Source organism: Pristiophorus japonicus, chromosome 3 (assembly GCF_044704955.1).
Source record: "Pristiophorus japonicus isolate sPriJap1 chromosome 3, sPriJap1.hap1, whole genome shotgun sequence".
NCBI classification, from domain to species: domain Eukaryota; kingdom Metazoa; phylum Chordata; class Chondrichthyes; family Pristiophoridae; genus Pristiophorus; species Pristiophorus japonicus.
In genome coordinates this window covers 68,947,402-68,967,221 of record NC_091979.1, presented here as the reverse complement: position 1 = coordinate 68,967,221, position 19,820 = coordinate 68,947,402, and the positions used below count along the sequence as shown (strand labels likewise).

Here is a 19,820-nt window from a genome sequence, read left to right as displayed (position 1 = left end):
TAAAGCAAAGAAAACAATAGTGATGAATAGTTGGTTGTATTTCAGACTGGAGAGCAGTATGTAGTAGTCTCTGCTAGGGGTTGTTGTTGGGACCTCTGCTCTGCTCTTTTTGATGTATCATAGGCGGTCCCTCGAGCGAGGATGACTTGCTTCCACGAGTTCACAGGTGTTTCGATGAAGGACTCGATGTTCCAGTCCTGAACTCCAATTGAGGGGGTGGAAGATGCCTGTGCGTGAATTTTTTTAACATGTGGTGACTGTTGCACACCAGCCACCACACAGGCTTGACAGAGCCAGGCCTTTATCTAGTAGCAAGGGTAACCAAGACGACTGGAGACCTGCTCTGCTGCACGGACCTAGCGTGCGCACATATCGCAGTGTGGGCTGGTCTGTGCTGTCCCTGGGACCTCGGTTCTTCTGGGCTCCATACCCTCATCTGTTGCACCTCCGCCACAATCTCACCGCTCCTCCGCCGTAACCATTCACTGCATCTCGCCACTCATCCGCCCCGACCTCCCACTCCTCTGTCCCTGGGCCCTGCCGATGTTCCTGCCCACGCTCCAAAACGACAACCAGGATTTTGATGAAGTCACCCAGCCGCCCATCTCAAAAACGTTGCACACTTGGAGCAGCTCGCACTGGAGGTTGAAGTGATATGCCGCTCCAGCTCTTTTATAGCCTGACCTGTGGAGCTGTTCTCTCGCAGGTCTGGGGGGGCCACGATGTCCCAGGCCCGCCGCTCCAGCTCTTTTATAGCCCGACCTGCGGAGTTGTTCTAATGACTTGGACACGGGTATACATGGCATTAATTTAAAGTTTGCAGATGAGACAAAACTCTGAATTGTAGTAAACAGTGAGGAGGATAGGAACAGACTTTGGGAGGACATAGACAGGTGAAATGGGCAGACACATGACTGATGCAATTTAACAGAGAAATGTGAAGTGATTCATTTTGATACAAAGAATGAGGAGAGGCAATGTAAACCAATTTGTACAACTTAAAGGGCATACAGGAACAGATAGATCTGGGAGTGTACATGCACAAGCCTTTGAAGGTGGCAGGACAAGTTGAGTAGGCTGTTAAAAAGGCATACAGGATGCTTGACTTTATAATAGAGGCATACAGTACAAAGGCTTTTGACCAAAATTTTGGTCACTTGCCCTAATTTCTTCTTGTGCGGCTTGGCGTCAAATTTTTATCTCATAATACTCCTGCGCAGCGCCTTGGAACGTTTCACTGCGTTAAAGGCAATATATAAATACAAGTTGTTGTTGTTGGAAGATTAAAGGGAGATTTGATAGAGGTGTTCAAAATCTTGAGTTTTGATGCAGTAAATAAGGAGAAACTGTTTCCAGTGGCCGAAGGGGCAGGAACCAAAGTTAAGATAATTGGCAAAACCAGAGGCAACATGAGGGAAACAAAATTATGCAACGAGTTGCTGTGATCTGGAATGCAGTGCCTGAAAGGGTAGTGGAAGGAGATTCATCAATAACTTTCAAAAGGGAATTGGATAAATACTTGAAGTGAACAAATTTGCAGGGCTACGGGAAAAGAGTAGGGCACTGGGACTAATTAGATTGCTCTTTCAAAGAGTCGGCACAGGCAAGGTCGTCTGCTGTGCTATATCATTTTATGATTCTACGAATATGAATTCTGATTGGATTGGAGGATATCCATCATCATCATCATAGGCAGTCCCTCAGAATCGAGGAGGACTTGCTTCCACTCTTAAAATGAGTTCTTCGGTGGCTGAACAGTCCAATACGAGAATCACAGACTCCATCACAGGTGGGGCAGATAGTCGTTAAGGAAAGGGGTGGGTGGGACAGGATTGCCGCACGCTCTTTTTGCTGCCTGCGCTTGATTTCTGCATGCTCTCGGCGATGAGACTCGAGGTGCTCAGCGCCCTCCCGGATGCGCTTCCTCCACTTGGGGCGGTCTTTGGCCAGGGACTCCCGGGTGTCAGTGGGGATGTTGCACTTTATCGGGGAGGATTTATTGGAGGAGATAAAGTACATAACATTCTCTTAAATAACCAAAGCTGTCAGATGCATTGCTCTTTTAAAATAAAGTATATTGTTTTCATTTCTGCTTCCATGTCAGAGATGGTAAGTAGTAAAAAAAAAAAATGCTTGTTATTTTCTCACGTAGAGCAATATTCTGTTTCCGTTTTATTTGAAATTAACAAAATACTAATGCTAGTAGTACATCAGTTAATAGGATAACTAAAGAAAGAGTAGGGTATATTAGAGACCAAGACGTGGGTATGGTTCTTCATGAATACATTGCGTCTGTCTTCACAAAAGAGAGGAACGATGCAGACATTGTAGTTGAGTGTGAAATATTTGATGAGATAAACATAGTGAGAGGAAGTATTAAGGGTTTAGCATCTTTGAAAATAGATAAATCGCCAGAACCAGATGGAATGTATCCCAGGCTGTTAAGAGAAGCAAGGGAGGAAATAACAGAGGCTCTGACCATCATTTCCCAATCCTCTCTGGCTACAAGTGTGGTGCTGGAGGACTGCTAAGGTTGTACTGTTTTTTAAAAAGGGAGAATGTATAGACCGCGTAATTACAGGCCAGCCAGCCTAAACTCGGTAGTGGGCAAATGATTGGAAATAAAAATTCTGAGAGGCAGTATTGATCATTTTAGAAAAGCACGGATTAATGTAGGACAGTCATCATGGATTTGTTAAGCGGACATTGAGTCTGACGAACTTAATTGAAATTTTTGAGGAGGTAATGAGGAGGATCGATGAAGGTAACGCATTTGATGTAGCCTACATGGATTTTTGCAAGGCTTTTGACCGGGTCACACGTGGCAGACTGGTCAGAAAAGTAAAAGCCCATGGGTTCCGAGGGAAAGTGGCAAGTTAGATTCAAAATTGGCTCAGTGGCGGACAGCAAAGGCTAATGGTCAGCGGGTGTTTTTGTGACTGGAAGGCTGTTTCCTGTGGGTTCTGCAGGGCTCAGTACTAGGTTTTTTGCTTTTTGTGCTATATATCAATTATTTAGACATCGATGCATGATTAAGAAGTTTGCAGTTGTTTCAAGAATTGGCAGTGTGGTTAATAGTGAAGAAGAAAGCTGTAGACAGCAGAAAGATATCAATGGACTGGTCAGGTGGGCAGAAAAATGGCAAATGGGATTCAATCTGGAGAAGTGTGAGGTAATGCATTTGGAAAGGGCTAACAAGGCAATAAATGGTAGGATACTGAGAAGTTTGGAGGAACAGCCTGACTTTGGGGTGCATGTCCACAGATCACTGAAGGTAGCAGGCCAGGTAGATAAGGTGGTGTACGAGATACTTTCCTTTATTAGCTGAGGCATAGAATATAAGAGCAGGGAAGTTATGCTTGAACTGTATAAAACACTAGGGCCACAGCTAGAATGCTACGTACAGTTTAGGTTACCACATTACAGGAAAGATGTGATTGCATTAGAGGAGGATGTTGCCAGGACTGGAGAATTTTAGCTGTGAGGAAAGATTGGATAGGCTGGGGTTGTTTTCTTTGGAATAGAGGAGGTTGAGGGAGACTTAATTGAGGTGTATAAAATTATGAGGGGCCTAGATAGAATGGATAGGAAGGACATATTTCCTGTAGCATATGGGTCAATAACTAGGGGGCATAGATTTAAAGTAATTGGTAGAAGGATTAGAGGGATGAGGAGAATATTTTTCACCCAGAGGGCGGTGGGGGTCTGGAACTCGCTGCCTGAAAGGATGGTAGAGGCAAAAATCCTCATCGCATTTAAGAAGTACTTGGATATGTACTTGCAATGCCTTAACCTTCAATGCTATGGACCAAGAGCTGGAAAATGGGATTAGGCTGGATAGCTCATTTTTGGCCGGCACAGACACAATGGGCATATTATGGCCTCTCTCTCTCTGCCATAGATTTCTATGATTCTATAATAAAATGTGAAATAAAAACAGAAAATGCTAGAAAAATGTCTAGGTCAGGTAGCATCTGTGGAGAGAGAAATGGTTAATGTTTCAGGTCGAATACCTTTCATTATCAGTCGGCTTAAGCTGTTCACATTTTTGTGACCTTATTTCGACTTACATTGTAGGCTGTTAGGAATCTGCCAGAAATAAAAGCGTTCAAACAACCTCAACTTTTTCTTCTTAACTCGTAAAGTTATCTGAGGTGGCTTACAGCATAAATCCACATTTAGCTGTTTATTTTGCTGCCAAGACATAATTTTGAAAGGAATGAGAATATGTATTTCATGGTGGTAGTAGAATTTTGGTGTAGTTATGCCTGGCTTATCATTGGTTGTAATTCACTTCTGTGCCCCCCTCAACCTTTTCTAGGTGTATGCTTCGAGTGCTGGATTCATTTGGTACAGAGCCAGAATTTAACAGTGCTCAATATGCTCAGTCTAAGGGTCACAAGACACCGTGGGGCAAATGGAACCTTAACCCACAGCAGTTCTACACAATGTTTCGTAAGTAACTTATTTCAGTTGATTCTTTTTAAATGAGATGATTTGCGGATGGACAAACATTCAATATTAGACCATCAGGCACCAGCAGATCTTCGATTTGTGTTCAAGTTTTGAAGCCAAATATAAAATGTAAGGAATTAAAGTGGAGATTAAAAAGTCGTACAGGAAGCTGTCTTTAGCCTGTCAACCGGTTACAGGTAACACACTTACTTTGCTTATTTCTTGGGCATACCAGTTAGCCTAAGTCAGAGTACTGAATGTTACATTTCTCAGCAGTTTCAGAATTTTACATTCAGAATAAGTAGAAAGATCAGTGAATAATGTAGTGTAAAATAAAGTTCTGCTGGAGATTTCTTCTACCCCTTAAAAAAAAAAGGCGAGTTATGTTTTCCCATCTTGGAGTGCATCCTTGCACATGTTGTCAGTTCTTGGCAAGCAATACTATGTGTAATCAAAGGAGTGTTTTATATACCGGTAGGTGTTTGTAAATAATAGGAATACTGGTGATCCAGGGTTATTCTTGCTCCATTACAGATCACCCAACTAGTTTTTATAGCTCATCATTGTTCAACTGCCCACAAATTGCAAACTCTGTGTTCTCTCACCCAACCCATGAATTGGTGCCAAAATGATGTCATGTCCTTTATCAATAATGCAAATGAATGTCATACAAAATTTGAAACAATAGTTTTTCTGTAGCTGGTTCCTCCAAAAAATACAAAAATGAAGGATGGGAAAACTCGAGCTGGCCTAATGAGCCCATATCATATGATGTTGTTTAGAAGTCTTCTACACATCTTCACACCCATTTACCCCACTCATCATCATGGAGTCTCTTGGGAGAGGGAGGAAAAAACATAGGCCAATTTTAGGATACAACTCTGGAAATGTTTCTCCAACCCCTGAAGGTGATAAGTTTTGGGAGACACCTGTTATCATCTTAAACACCTCAATTCGAACACTCCTTAATCTTCTTTACTCAAGGGAAATTAAGCCTAGTCTATGCAACCTGTCCTCATAATTTAACCGTTTTAGTTCTGGTATAATTCTAATGAATCTGCACTGCACCCACTCAAGGCCAATGTATCCTTCCTAAAATGCAGTGCCCAGAACTAAACACAGTACTCTAAATCGGATTTAACCAGATTAACTTTAGATAACTAGCATAACTTCCACCCCTTTGTTTACTCGGCCCCTTGAGATAAAGGTCAACATTTAATTATTTTTTGTACCTGTCCACTAGCTTGGACCCCTAAATCTCTCTGCTCTGTTACAGTTCCTATTTTTTCCTCATTTCACAGTTCCTAGCTTCTCACTATTTAAATTTTCAACAGTTTTGGTTTGGCTGATCAAGTTAAATCTAAATCTAATTATAGACAAGTTCACTGTCTTATGCTTCAGAGGAAGGAAAATGCATGCTGTAGTTGTGTGTAGTTTTGAGTTGTGGGATTGAGAAAGGATATCCTTCTGTGAACTAGAAGCTGAAATAGAAGGCTAAAGGATTAGATCACTTTGTTTGAAGGGTTTAGCTGGAAATCACTTGCTTGAGCTGAAGATTGGAGTGGGATACAAAATGCATGTAACTCTGGAACCTGTAAATTTTTTTAACATTTTCTTTTAAGTAGTTGCTTCTAAAGAAATTCATTTATTCTATTTGAATAAACCTCTCAAATCTTACTCAACTATGCCTGTATTTTGTCCACACCCTCATGGATAAAGTAAGCATTACCAATACTATTGGTATTGGAGCAGGTGCAGTAATATTGTGTATAATATATGATGACACATATTTCATTGCATTATAGGCTAAATGTTTAACACTGTTAACTATTCAATGTCGATACTTCAAAAAAAGGATCAGTTAGATTACATAGGTCACGCTACTTAGGAATGTAATTAATTGTGTAAAGGCCTTGATGTTTTGCTGATATGTTGTCCTACAAAAATGCATGTGTTTATTTTATTACCAATGACATGGGTAATAGCAGTCATGAACCACCAGCTGTAACTAGGGGAATAAAGCATCAGTGATGTAAAAGGAAGCAGCATATTAAATGATATATTAAAGGAATAAGTTCAGGGACACGTTAACATCTAATTTAGTACTAATATATATTTTAAGTTTTGAACTCCAACTTAATATTTCAGTTTGTATAGTTTAAATTTATTTTTCAGTCAGAGTTGAGTGGATGGAGGTAGATCCTTTCAGTGAAAGTGAAGTAAGATTATGTCACTGAAATTTTAAGCTTACAGAATAGGGCTATCGCTTGTAACGTTTTTATCCAGATGAGTGATTATCGCATTTACATCTTCCAGCCATGAAAGACAAGATAAAACCTAATAGCTTGTTTATAATCACTTTGCAGTTCCTGCTTAGAAGATTATATTTCAACTGAAAGACTGATAATCAAGGGAGTTGATTTAAGTGCATCCAAAAGCATTTAGCAGCTAAGAGCTAGGGCTCAATTTTCCCGAAAGCTGTTTTTTTTGGTGTACTTGAAGAGTTATGCCCATTTTTTAGGGGCACAACTATGCCAAAAAAAAATCCATGTTTCCCTGTTTGAATTGTTGATTTTGGCGCCGCCTAGCCTGTCCTTTAGCCTAAGATATGCGCCAAAAAAATCGGGTTGACACAGTAACCAGGGACACACTGCGAGCTGAGGCTGGAAAGTGACACACAACAGCTCACAGCAACCTGCTCAAGCACCTTACACATTGCCGCAACTTACCACCATTAAATTATTAGTGTTTATGATAAAAGTCTATCTTCCGCCCCCCCCCCCGCCCCCCTTGTCGGTACCCGCTACTATCCCAGGCCAAAGCCTCCTGGTAGGTACCCGGTACTATCCCTAGCTGAAGGGCCTCCCTCTGCCGGTCCCGGCTACTATCCCAAGCCGAAGGGCCTCCTGATGTCAGTGCTGGTACACTCTACTATCCCAGGCTGAAGGGCTTCCCGATGCCAGTACCCATCACTATTCAAGGTCGAAGGGCCTCCCGATACTGGTACTCGCTACTATCCCAGGCCAAAGGGCCTCCTCCATCCTGGTACCCGCTACTATCCCAGGCCGAAGGGCCACCTCCCTCCTGGTACCCGCTACTATCTCAGGCCGAAGGACTTCCCAGTGCTTGTATCTGCTACTCTCCCAGGCTGAAGGGTCTCCCCCCTCCTGGTACCTGCTATCCCAGGCCGAAGGGCCTCACAATGCTGGTACCCCTACTATCCCAGGCCGAAGGGCCTCCTGATGCTGGTACCCCTACTATCCCAGGCCGAAGGGCCGCCTCCCCTCCCGGTACCCGCTCCTAACTCTGGCCGAAAGGCTTCCCTCCCCTGCCGGTGCCAGTACCTGCTCCTAACTCTGTCCGAAAGGCCCCCCCCACTCTCCTCTCTGCTGCTGCTGGCCACGCCCTGCAAGTGCATCTGCTGCGCTGATTTCTTTACCTGCGCCGATTTTCTTAACTGCCCAGAAGGTCACATATGCCATCCTAAGAAAAATTGGAGTAAATCGGAGCTGACCAGAATTGGCATGGATTTGTGAAAGGGAAATCATGCTTGACAAATCTTCTGGAATTTTTTGAGGATGTTTCCAGTAGAGTGGATAAGGGAGAACCAGTTGATGTGGTATATTTGGACTTTCAGAAGGCGTTCGACAAGGTCCCACACAAGAGATTGATGTGCAAAGTTAGAGCACATGGAGTTGGGGGTAGTGTGCTGACATGGATTGAGAACTGGTTGTCAGACAGGAAGCAAAGAGTAGGAGTAAATGGGTACTTTTCAGAATGGCAGGCAGTGACTAGTGGGGTACCGCAAGGTTCTGTGCTGGGGCCCCAGCTGTTTACACTGTACATTAATGATTTAGATGAGGGGATTAAATGTAGTATCTCCAAATTTGCGGATGACACTAAGTTGGGTGGCAGTGTGAGCTGCGAGGAGGATGCTGTGAGGCTGCAGAGCGACTTGGATAGGTTAGGTGAGTGGGCAAATGCATGGCAGATGAAGTATAATGTGGATAAATGTGAGGTTATCCACTTTGGTGGTAAAAACAGAGAGACAGACTATTATCTGAATGGTGACAGATTAGGAAAAGGGGAGGTGCAAAGAGACCTGGGTGTCATGGTACATCAGTCATTGAAGGTTGGCATGCAGGTGCAGCAGGCGGTTAAGAAAGCAAATGGCATGTTGGCCTTCATAGCAAGGGGATTTGAGTACAGGGGCAGGGAGGTGTTGCTACAGTTGTACAGGGCATTGGTGAGGCCACACCTGGAGTATTGTGTACAGTTTTGGTCTCCTAACTTGAGGAAGGACATTCTTGCTATTGAGGGAGTGCAGCGAAGGTTCACCAGACTGATTCCCGGGATGGCGGGACTGACCTATCAAGAAAGACTGGATCAACTGGGCTTGTATTCACTGGAGTTCAGAAGAATGAGAGGGGACCTCATAGAAACATTTAAAATTCTGATGGGTTTAGACAGGTTAGATGCAGGAAGAATGTTCCCAATGTTGGGGAAGTCCAGAACCAGAGGTCACAGTCTAAGGATAAGGGGTAAGCCATTTAGGACCGAGATGCGGAGGAGCTTCTTCACCCAGAGAGTGGTGAACCTGTGGAATTCTCTACCACAGAAAGTTGTTGAGGCCAATTCACTAAATATATTCAAAAAGGAGTTAGATGAGGTCCTTACTACTAGGGGGATCAAGGGGTATGGCGAGAAAGCAGGAATGGGGTACTGAAGTTGAATGTTCAGCCATGAACTCATTGAATGGCGGTGCAGGCTAGAAGGGCCGAATGGCCTACTCCTGCACCTATTTTCTATGTTTCTATGTTTCTATGGCACGGGTGGCAGGTTATGCCTGTAATGAGGTTTTAAAAAAAACGAATCTAAAAAAATCATAACTAACTGAGTTACACTGGCACGCAATCTTTGGAGAAACTTGGATTTTTAAATTTAGGCCAAAAAAAGTGGCACGTGCCAATAAAAAAGGCACAACTAACTGGGGAAAATTGAGCCCCTAGTCTATGCAAGTAATGAATGTTTCTTGCAAAATTGACAAACGACCAAGATTAATAAATGTTCACTAGCATGTCTGTTAGATGAGGAACAATAAATGATGACCATTTTAAAAAAAACTGTTTACAGATCTAACTCCAATAAGAGCAGAACATTGTATAATGAATGGAGTCCTAAGTTATTGAAACATAGAAACATAGAAAATAGGTGCAGGAGTAGGCCATTTGGCCCTTCGAGCCTGCACCACCATCCAATATGATCATGGCTGATCATGCAACTTTAGTACCCCATTCCTGCTTTCTCTCCATGCCCCTTGATCCCTTTAGCCATAAGGGCCATATCTAACTCCCATTTAAATATATCTAACGAACTGGCCTCAACAACTTTCTGTGGTGGAGAATTCCACAGGTTCACAATTCTGAGTGAAGAAGTTTCTCCTCATCTCGGCCCTAAATGGTTTACCCCTTATCCTTAGACAGTGACCCCTGGTTCTGGACTTCCCCAACATTGGGAACATTCGTCCTGCATCTAACCTGTCCAATCCCGTCAGAATTTTATATGTTTCTATAAGATTCCCTCTCATTCTTCTAAATTCCAGTGAATATAAGCCTAGTTGATCCAGTCTTTCTTCATATGCAATAATAAAATGCTATTGCACTCATCCAGCTTATTTTTCTTTCATATTCCAATCAGGTTGTCTACAGATTATATTTCTGTCCTACTTTCCATTTCGAAACTAGAGATCTATTTTTAAATAGAAGAACAAGTGATACAAGCCCGTAGACAATGTTCTCTTTAAGCTGCGTGGCCGCACAGCTCTCCAGGGGTCCCGCACAGCTAGTGATCCGATTTTTAAATTGAAAAAAACCACGCATGCATAGACTTTTGAATGGACCGTGCAGCCCACTAAAGGGGCCGCGCAACCCAAAAAACAATTACAGGGAACATTGCTCGTAGGCTGTTTAAAATGAAGAAAGAAAGCGCTTAATACCCTGTAAACTAGTAGACGCTTGTCAAAACCTTCAAGAATACACTAGTCTTAACATTATTTTTTTCCCTTTGATCAAAGTTCTTAACCCAAAACATCCCTCCATACCAAAAGACCAAGCCTGTGCCTTCCCATTATATTTAGTTGAAAGAGGAATTTCATAAACGATAAAATCCAGTTACTAGAAAAATTCTCCAAGATTTCAAGACAGTATTATTAAACTATATTAAAATATTAGTGGGTTACATCATTCCATTTCAAAGTGCATTGAAAACTCCGTCTATGTCAAAAACCCATTATAAAACTATTAACATTTAACTTTATTATCTGGTGCATCTGTAGCTGGCACTTTGATGGGGTTTTTTGGATGTTAAAAATTGCATAAAACAAGAGCTACTACATGGGATACTGAGAATTATCACCAGGAAAACTGGTTGAGTCTGCATACAGCATTGATGTGGAGCAGCTTTGAGGCTTTGAGCCTCCATTCTCTTAGCCAACTGCCATGTTCCTAACACTAAATAAAGGAGGCAAGTATCAAAGCATAAAAATAAATCTCAAAACTTTTAGCAGAAGTTCTACTCTGTTACAACTATCTAGCACTTGCTTCTCTTCCAACTGGCAGTCCTACTGCAGACCTCCCGATCAAAAGGCTGCCTTTGAGGCCAACCTATGGAAAGTTGACAGCCAAAAGCTACCTGCCTGACCACTCTTGTCTCCTTGATCACATTAGCATCCAGCTAGCACACGTACATGCTTACACTTTTTTTTTTAATCATCCGCCACTGAGACTGCTCTCTTTTCTTCCCTACACCCCTCAACAGAACATCTTCTGCATGGCGCTTGTTCTCTGCACCTCCAATCTGTCCAGGATCCACAATCGCCTCACCTTTGTGGCTAACCCTGGGAAACTCCCTGACAAATAGCTGCCCACTGTCTCTTCACATTGCTCTTCATTTTGGCACTGGTCCCTGAGATCTCTCCCCTCCACCATCATCAATGCAGTCCAGCATCCCCACTAAGCAGCATATTAATATTTCCCCCACCAGCATTGAGCATCACTTGCCCAATTGGCCTGGAACTCCTTCTATCCAAACTTTCAACTGAGAAGCATATTGACCCCTGAATTCCCTCCCCACCCCCCCCCCCCCCTTCCCCACATGGATCAGAAATTAACGGCACTATCCCAACTAAGGAGCTATTCAAGGCACCCCCACCCCCTCTCCACACTGAGTTGCTGTTCTTTCAGTCCCACACTCCAGCTTAGATTTGTCCTTCTCTTTGTGGACAGGATATACCTGGACAATTTTCCACGTCGGGCAAATGCTAGTGTTGTAGTTATAATAGAGCAGCTTAGTTAGGTGTGTGGCTCATTCTTGAACACTGATCGTCTTCACTACAGCCGGGATGCTGTGTCCAGTGCATTCAGCCATTTTATGATGTCACATGGAGTGAATCAAATTGGTTGAAGTGTGGCATCTGTGACGGTGGGAAATCTCGGGAGGAGGCTGAGAAAGAAACCAATTTGGTTTGCATTTATACAGCGTCTTTCATGACCACCAGACGTCCAAAGCACTTTACAGCCGATGAAGTACTTTTGAAATGTAGGCACTGTTGTAATGCAGGAAACACAGCAGCCAATTTGCACACAAGCAAGCTGCCACAAACAGCAATGTGATAATGACCAGATAATCTTTTTGTTATGTTGATTGAGGGATAAATATTGGCAGGACACCGGGGATAACTCCTTCACTCTTCTTTGAAATAGTGCCATGGGATTGTTTACGTCCACCTGAGAGGGCCTCGGTTTAACGTCTCATCCCAAAGACAGCACCTCTGACAGTGCAGCGCCTCCTCAGTACTGCACTGGAGTATCGGCCTAGATTTTTATGTTCAAGTCTCTGGAGTGGGACTTGAATCGACAGCTGTCTGACTCCGAGGCGCGAGTGCCACAGAAGGAGCATCCAATTGATACGTCTGGCTGAAGATGGTTGCAAACGCTTCAGTCTTGCACTCTTGCTGGGCTCTGGCATCATTGAAGATAGGGATTTTTAAGGAATTGTGTACCCTGCCCCACCCCACCCCATGAGGCCTCTGATCACATTCCCAGGCCTCAGCCCCCAACCTCATCCCCCAGCGATGATGATGAGGCTGGCCATGATCCTCCAGCCCTCCTGCCGATCCACCGATTCCCATCCCCATCGCCTGCCGATCTCCTGATCCTGCAACCCCCCCCCCCCCTTCTCCCAAGCCTCTCAAGCTTGCTGGCTGCAGGTGGGAAACGGAGGCCTTGCATTCAGGTTAGGCCCTGATGGTAAAATCGACAGGGCCTGCGGGAAACCCAGAACCCTTTCACCTACGTTCTCTTTATAAAAAAAATGTTTTAAAAGTCAAGTAGGTTGATCAGGCACTGGATTCATATTGACTGCGATTGACATACAAGTTGGTGATGAAATAACATTTAAAGTTAAATATTTAACAACTTTTAAAGCTAGTTTTACAAATAATGCAACACTTGATCTGGTTAAAATGGTGTCTCACATTTGATGGATATGGAGCAGAACACTTCATTATTTTGAGGGGTTTTCTTTAAATATATTTGCTATATTTATAGCTCAAGCATTGTAGAATTTAAAATACATTAATGTTTTGGCAGATCTGCAGAGAAGGATTGAAAGAGGTTTGAATGCAATGGTCCAGTGATTTGAGTGAGTGTGTTGGCTGGTTTGGGGAGGTGGCTTAGTTGCAATAATGGTAATTAACATAGAAACATAGAAAATAGGTGCAGGAGTAGGCCATTCGGCCCTTCTAGCCTGCACTGCCATTCAATGAGTTCATGGCTGAACATTCAACTTCAGTACCCCATTCCTGCTTTCTCGCCATACCCCTTGATCCCCCTAGCAGTAAGGACCTCATCTAACTCCTTTTTGAATATATTTAGTGAATTGGCCTCAACAACTTTCTGTGGTAGAGAATTCCACAGGTTCACCACTCTTTGGGTGAAGAAGTTCCTCCGCATCTCGGTCCTAAATGGCTTACCCCTTATCCTTAGACTGTGACCCCTGGTTCTGGACTTCCCCAACATTGGGAACATTCTTCCTGCATCTAACCTGTCTAACCCCGTCAGAATTTTATATGTTTCTATGAGGTCCCCTCTCATTCTTCTGAACTCCAGTGAATACAAGCCCAGTTGATCCAGTCTTTCTTGATAGGTCAGTCCCGCCATCCCGGGAATCAGTCTGGTGAACCTTCGCTGCACTCCCTCAATAGCAAGAATGTCCTTCCTCAGGTTAGGAGACCAAAACTGTACACAATACTCCAGGTGTGGCCTCACCAATGCCCTGTACAACTGTAGCAACACCTCCCTGCCCCTGTACTCAAATCCCCTTGCTATGAAGGCCAACATGCCATTTGCTTTCTTAACCGCCTGCTGCACCTGCATGCCAACCTTCAATGACTGATGTACCATGACACCCAGGTCTCTTTGCACCTCCCCTTTTCCTAATCTGTCACCATTCAGATAATAGTCTGTCTCTCTGTTTTTACCACCAAAGTGGATAACCTCACATTTATCCACATTATACTTCATCTGCCATGCATTTGCCCACTCACCTAACCTATCCAAGTCGCTCTGCAGCCTCACAGCATCCTCCTCGCAGCTCACACTGCCACCCAACTTAGTGTCATCCGCAAATTTGGAGATACTACATTTAATCCCCTCATCTAAATCATTAATGTACAGTGTAAACAGCTGGGGCCCCAGCACAGAACCTTGCGGTACCCCACTAGTCACTGCCTGCCATTCTGAAAAGTACCCATTTACTCCTACTCTTTGCTTCCTGTCTGACAACCAGTTCTCAATCCATGTCAGTACACTACCCCCAATCCCATGTGCTCTAACTTTGCACATCAATCTCTTGTGTGGGACCTTGTCGAACGCCTTCTGAAAGTCCAAATATACCACATCAACTGGTTCTCCCTTATCCACTCTACTGGAAACATCCTCAAAAAATTCCAGAAGATTTGTCAAGCATGATTTCCCTTTCACAAATCCATGCTGACTTGGACCTATCATGTCACCTCTTTCCAAATGCACTGCTATGACATCCTTAATAATTGATTCCATCATTTTACCCACTACCGATGTCAGGCTGACCGGTCTATAATTCCCTGTTTTCTCTCTCCCTCCTTTTTTAAAAAGTGGGGTTACATTGGCTACCCTCCACTCCATAGGAACTGATCCAGAGTCAATGGAATGTTGGAAAATGACTGTCAACGCATCCACTATTTCCAAGGCCACCTCCTTAAGTACTCTGGGATGCAGTCCATCAGGCCCTGGGGATTTATCGGCCTTCAATCCCATCAATTTCCCCAACACAATTTCCCGGCTAATAAGGATTTCCCTCAGTTCCTCCTCCTTCCTAGACCCCCCGACCCCTTTTATAACCGGAAGGTTGTTCGTGTCCTCCTTCGTGAATACCGAACCAAAGTACTTGTTCAATTGGTCCGCCATTTCTTTGTTCCCCATTATGACTTCCCCTGATTCTGACTGCAGGGGACCTACATTTGTCTTTACTAACCTTTTTCTCTTTACATATCTATAGAAACTTTTGCAATCCGTCTTAATGTTCCCTGCAAGCTTCTTCTCATACTCCATTTTCCCTGCCCTAATCAAACCCTTTGTCCTCCTCTGCTGAGTTCTAAATTTCTCCCAGTCCCCAGGTTCGCTGCTATTTCTGGCCAATTTGTATGCCACTTCCTTGGCTTTAATACTATCCCTGATTTCCCTTGATAGCCACGGTTGAGCCACCTTCCCTTTTTTATTTCTATGCCAGACAGGAATGTACAATTGTTGTAGTTCATCCATGCGGTCTCTAAATGTCTGCCATTGCCCATCCACAGTCAACCCCTTAAGTATCATTCGCCAATCCATCTCAGCCAATTCACGCCTCATACCTTCAAAGTTAGCCTTCTTTAAGTTCTGGACCATGGTCTCTGAATTAACTGTTTCATTCTCCATCCTAATGCAGAATTCCACCATATTATGGTCACTCTTCCCCAAGGGGCCTCGCACAACGAGATTGCTAATTAATCCTTTCTCATTACATAACACCCAGTCTAAGATGGCCTCCCCCCTAGTTGGTTCCTCGACATATTGGTCTAAAAAACCATCCCTTATGCACTCCAGAAAATCCTCCTCCACCGTATTGCTTCCAGTTTGGTTAGCCCAATCTATGTGCATATTAAAGTCACCCATTATAACTGCTGCACCTTTATTGCACGCACCCCTAATTTCCTGTTTGATGCCCTCCCCAACATCACTACTACTGTTTGGAGGTCTGTACACAACTCCCACTAACGTTTTTTGCCCTTTGGTGTTCTGCAGCTCTACCCATATAGATTCCACATCATCCAAGCTAATGTCCTTCCTAACTATTGCTTTAATCTCCTCCTTAACCAGCAATGCTACCCCACCTCCTTTTCCTTTTATTCTATCCTTCCTGAATGTTGAATACCCCTGGATGTTGAGTTCCCAGCCCTGCTCATCCTGGAGCCACGTCTCCGTAATCCCAATCACATCATATTTGTTAACATCTATTTGCACAGTTAATTCATCCACCTTATTGCGGATACTCCTTGCATTAAGACACAAAGCCTTTAGGCTTGTTTTTTTAACACCCTCTGTCCTTTTAGAATTTTGCTGTACAATGGCCCTTTTTGTTCTTTGCCTTGGGTTTCTCTGCCCTCCACTTTTCCTCATCTCCTTTCTGTCTTTTGTTTTTGCCTCCTTTTTGTTTCCCTCTATCTCCCTGCATTGGTTCCCATCCCCCTGCCATATTAGTTTAACTCCTCCCCAACAGCACTAGCAAACACTTCCCCGAGGACATTGGTTCCGATTCTGCCCAGGTGCAGACCGTCCGGATTGTACTGGTCCCACCTCCCCCAGAACCGGTTCCAATGCCCCAGGAATTTGAATCCCTCCCTGCTGCACCATTGCTCAAGCCACGTATTCATCTGAGCTATCCTGCGATTCCTACTCTGACTAGCACGTGGCACTGGTAGCAATCCCGAGATTACTACTTTTGAGGTCCTACTTTTTAATTTAGCTCCTAGCTCCTTAAATTCATTTCGTAGGAACTCATCCCTTTAGTACTTCTATTTGCTGATTATGATTTCTTTTAATGGTATATTTATATTACTTTTTAAAATTCATTCCTGGGATGTGGGCATCGCTGGGAAGGCCAGCAATTATTGCCCATTCCTAATTGACCTTGAGAAGATGGTGGTGAGCCGCCGTCTTGAACCGCTGTAGTCCGTGTGGCGAAGGTACTTCAAAAGTGCTGTTCGGGAGGGAGTTCCAGGATTTTGATCCAGCGACGATGAAGGAAAAAAAAAGACTGACATTTATATAGCGCCTTTCACGACCACTGGATGTCTCAAAGTGCTTTACAGCCAATGAAGTACTCTTGGAGTATAGTCACTGTTTGTAATGTGGGAATAACGGTGATATACTTCCAAGTCAGGATGGTATGTGACTTGAAGGGGAATGTGGAGGTGGTGGTGTTCCCATGCGCCTGCTGCCCTTGTCCTAGGTGGTAGAGGTCGTGGGTTTGGGAGGTGTTGCCGAAGAAGCCTTGGTGCACCTTGGAGATGGTACACACAGCAGCCACAGTACGCTTGTCATGGAGGGAGTGAATGTTTAAGGTGGTGAATGGGGTATGAAATCAAGCGGCTTGATTTGTCCTGGATGGTGTCGAGCTTCTTGAGTGTTGTTGGAGCTGCATTCATCCAGGCAAGTGGAGAGTATTCCATCACACTCCTGACTTGTGCTTTGTAGATGGTGGAAAGGCTGTGGGGGGGGTCAGGAGGTACACTCACTGCAGAATACTGCCCTTGACATCAAGGCAACATTTGATCGAGTGTGGTATCAAGGAGCCTCTGACCTACACTTGTTGCCATAATATTTATGTGGCTGGTCAATGGTGACCCCCAGAAGGTTGATGGTGGGGGATTTGACGATGGTAATGCCATTAAATGTCAAGGGCGGTGGTTAGACTCTCACTTGTTGAAGATAGTCATTGCCTGGCACTTGTGTGGCGCGAGTGTTACTTGCCACTTATCAGCGCAAGGCTGAATGTCGTCCAGGTTTTGCTGCATGCGGGCATGGACTGCTCCATTATCTGAGGAGTTGCGAATGGCACTGAACACTGCAGTCATCAGCGAATATCCCCAATTCTAACCACCTGATGGAGCAAAGGTCATTTGTGAAGCAGCTGAAGATGATTGGACCTAGAACACTGCCCTAAGGAACTCCTGCAGTGATGTCCTTGGGCTGTGATGATTGACCTCCAACCGCCGCAACCATCTTTCTTTGTGCTAGGTATGACTCCAGCCAGTGGTGAGTTTTCCCCCTGATTCCCATTGACTTCAATTTTACTAGGGCCCCTCTTGATGCCATACCTGATCAAATGCTGCCTTGGTATCAAGCGCAGTCACTCACCTCGCCTCTGGAATTCAGCTCTTTTGTCCATGTTTGGACCAAGACTGTGATGAGGTCTGGAGCCGAGTGATCCTGGCAGAACCCAAACTGGACATCGGTGAGTAAATGTCGCTTGATAGCACTGTCAACGCCACCTTTCCTCATTTTGCAGATGATTGAGTGTAGACTGATGGGGTGTTAATTGGCCGGATCGGATTTGTCCTAATTTTTGTGGACAGGACATACCTGGGCAGTTTTCCACATTGTCGGATGGATGCCAGTGTTGTAGCTGTACTGGAACAGCTTGGCTAGAGGAATGGCTAGTTCTGGAGCACAAGTCTTCAGCACAACAACTGGGATGTTGTCACGACCCATTTCCTTTGCTGTATCTAGTGCGCTCAGCTATTTCATGATATGACGTGGAGTGAATCAAATTGGCTGAAGACTGGCTTCTGTGATTGTGGGGACTTCAGGAGGAGGCTGATATGGATCATCCACTCGGCACTTCTGTCTGGCACCTCTAGCTGTAGATGGTTGCAAATGCTTCAGCCTTGTCTTTTGCACTCAAGTGTTGGGCTCTGCCATCATTGAGGATGGGGATATTCACGGAGCCTGTACTTCCCGTTCGTTGTTTAATTGGTCCACCACCATTCACGACTGGATGTGGCAGGTCTGCAGAGCTTAGAGCTGATCCGTTGATTGTGGGATCGCTTAACCCTGTCTATGGCATGCTGCTCCCACTTTTTAGCATGCATGTAGTTCTGTGTTGCAGCTTTCCCAGGTTGGCACCTCATTTTTAGGGGTGCTTAGTGCTGCTCCTGGTGTACTCTTCTACACTCATTGAACCAGGGTTAGTCTCCTGGCTTGATGGTAATGGTAGAGTGAGGGATATGCCGGGCCATGAGGTTACAGATTGTGGTGGAATACAATGTTGCTGCTGCTGATGGCCCACCTCATGGGTGCCCAGTTTTGAGCTGCTAGATCTGTTCTGAAGCTATCCCATTTAGCACAGTGGTAGTGCCACGCAACAGATCTTTATTGCATAAAATAGATATTTATGTTGGATAATTTTATTTTAAATATGTACCATCCGATTTTCACTAAAGGATATCTGATGATTCCCATTGTATTTACTGTAATTAGTAAGGTTGGCATTATTAAGAATGCATCAGGGTTAAATATTGATTACTAATTTGAAATAAATACCGTCGGGTTCTTCTAGCTGTGTACTAACTATTCCTGATCAAATTATTAAATCTATGCAAATTAACTTGTTTGTCTTTGCAGCTCACACACCTGACAACAGCTTCCTAGGATTTGTGGTTGAACAACACCTCAATGCCAGTGATATTAGTCATCTTGATGATATCAAAAGACAGAATCAGTCTCTTGTGTATGGCAAAGTGGATCATTTTTGGAAGGTAAATATATGCATGAATGATTCTACACTGCTGAGAATTGTTACCCAAGTTGCATTTATTTGACTGAAAAATTATATTAGCTATGATAGAGGCAAAATTTGTTGGGCTGATGCACCTGCCTGCCTTGTATAACAGACCCAGTAGTTCTCTTGCATTGCTTTTACTAGTATGTTGAAAATACTGGGTGGGGAGGGGGAGGGGGATTATCAACTGCCGGCTGCTCATTTCTCGCATGAAAGAGAAATCTGGTGAGGACCTTGTGCGTCCATTTTCCTGCCTGAATTAATTTTCAGACAGGACTTTAAATAGCCTGCCCAAAACCGATGGGAGACTGCTTAAGTATGCAAATTTAGATTCTTCACCTGTTGTCGGACTCTGATTGCAATTTTCACGAAGAAATTGACAGAGCATATAAAGGACATGCTAGTCCCACTTTCTCCAGGCATTGAGAGGTTCAACCTGTAGTCCTTAA

At 44.0% G+C, this 19,820-nt stretch overlaps 1 protein-coding gene across 4 annotated transcripts in view; it reads left to right on the top strand.

The window, feature by feature from the left end:
• Positions 1 to 19,820, top strand: part of mgat5 (alpha-1,6-mannosylglycoprotein 6-beta-N-acetylglucosaminyltransferase) — a 214,650-nt gene that overhangs the window by 116,564 nt on the left and 78,266 nt on the right. For all 4 annotated transcript variants that reach the window (XM_070875427.1, XM_070875426.1, XM_070875428.1 and 1 more), the window contains 2 exons: positions 4,322 to 4,455; positions 19,215 to 19,348. In XM_070875427.1, the coding sequence (XP_070731528.1) occupies positions 4,322 to 4,455; positions 19,215 to 19,348 (268 nt within the window). The remainder of the gene's footprint in view (positions 1 to 4,321; positions 4,456 to 19,214; positions 19,349 to 19,820) is intronic.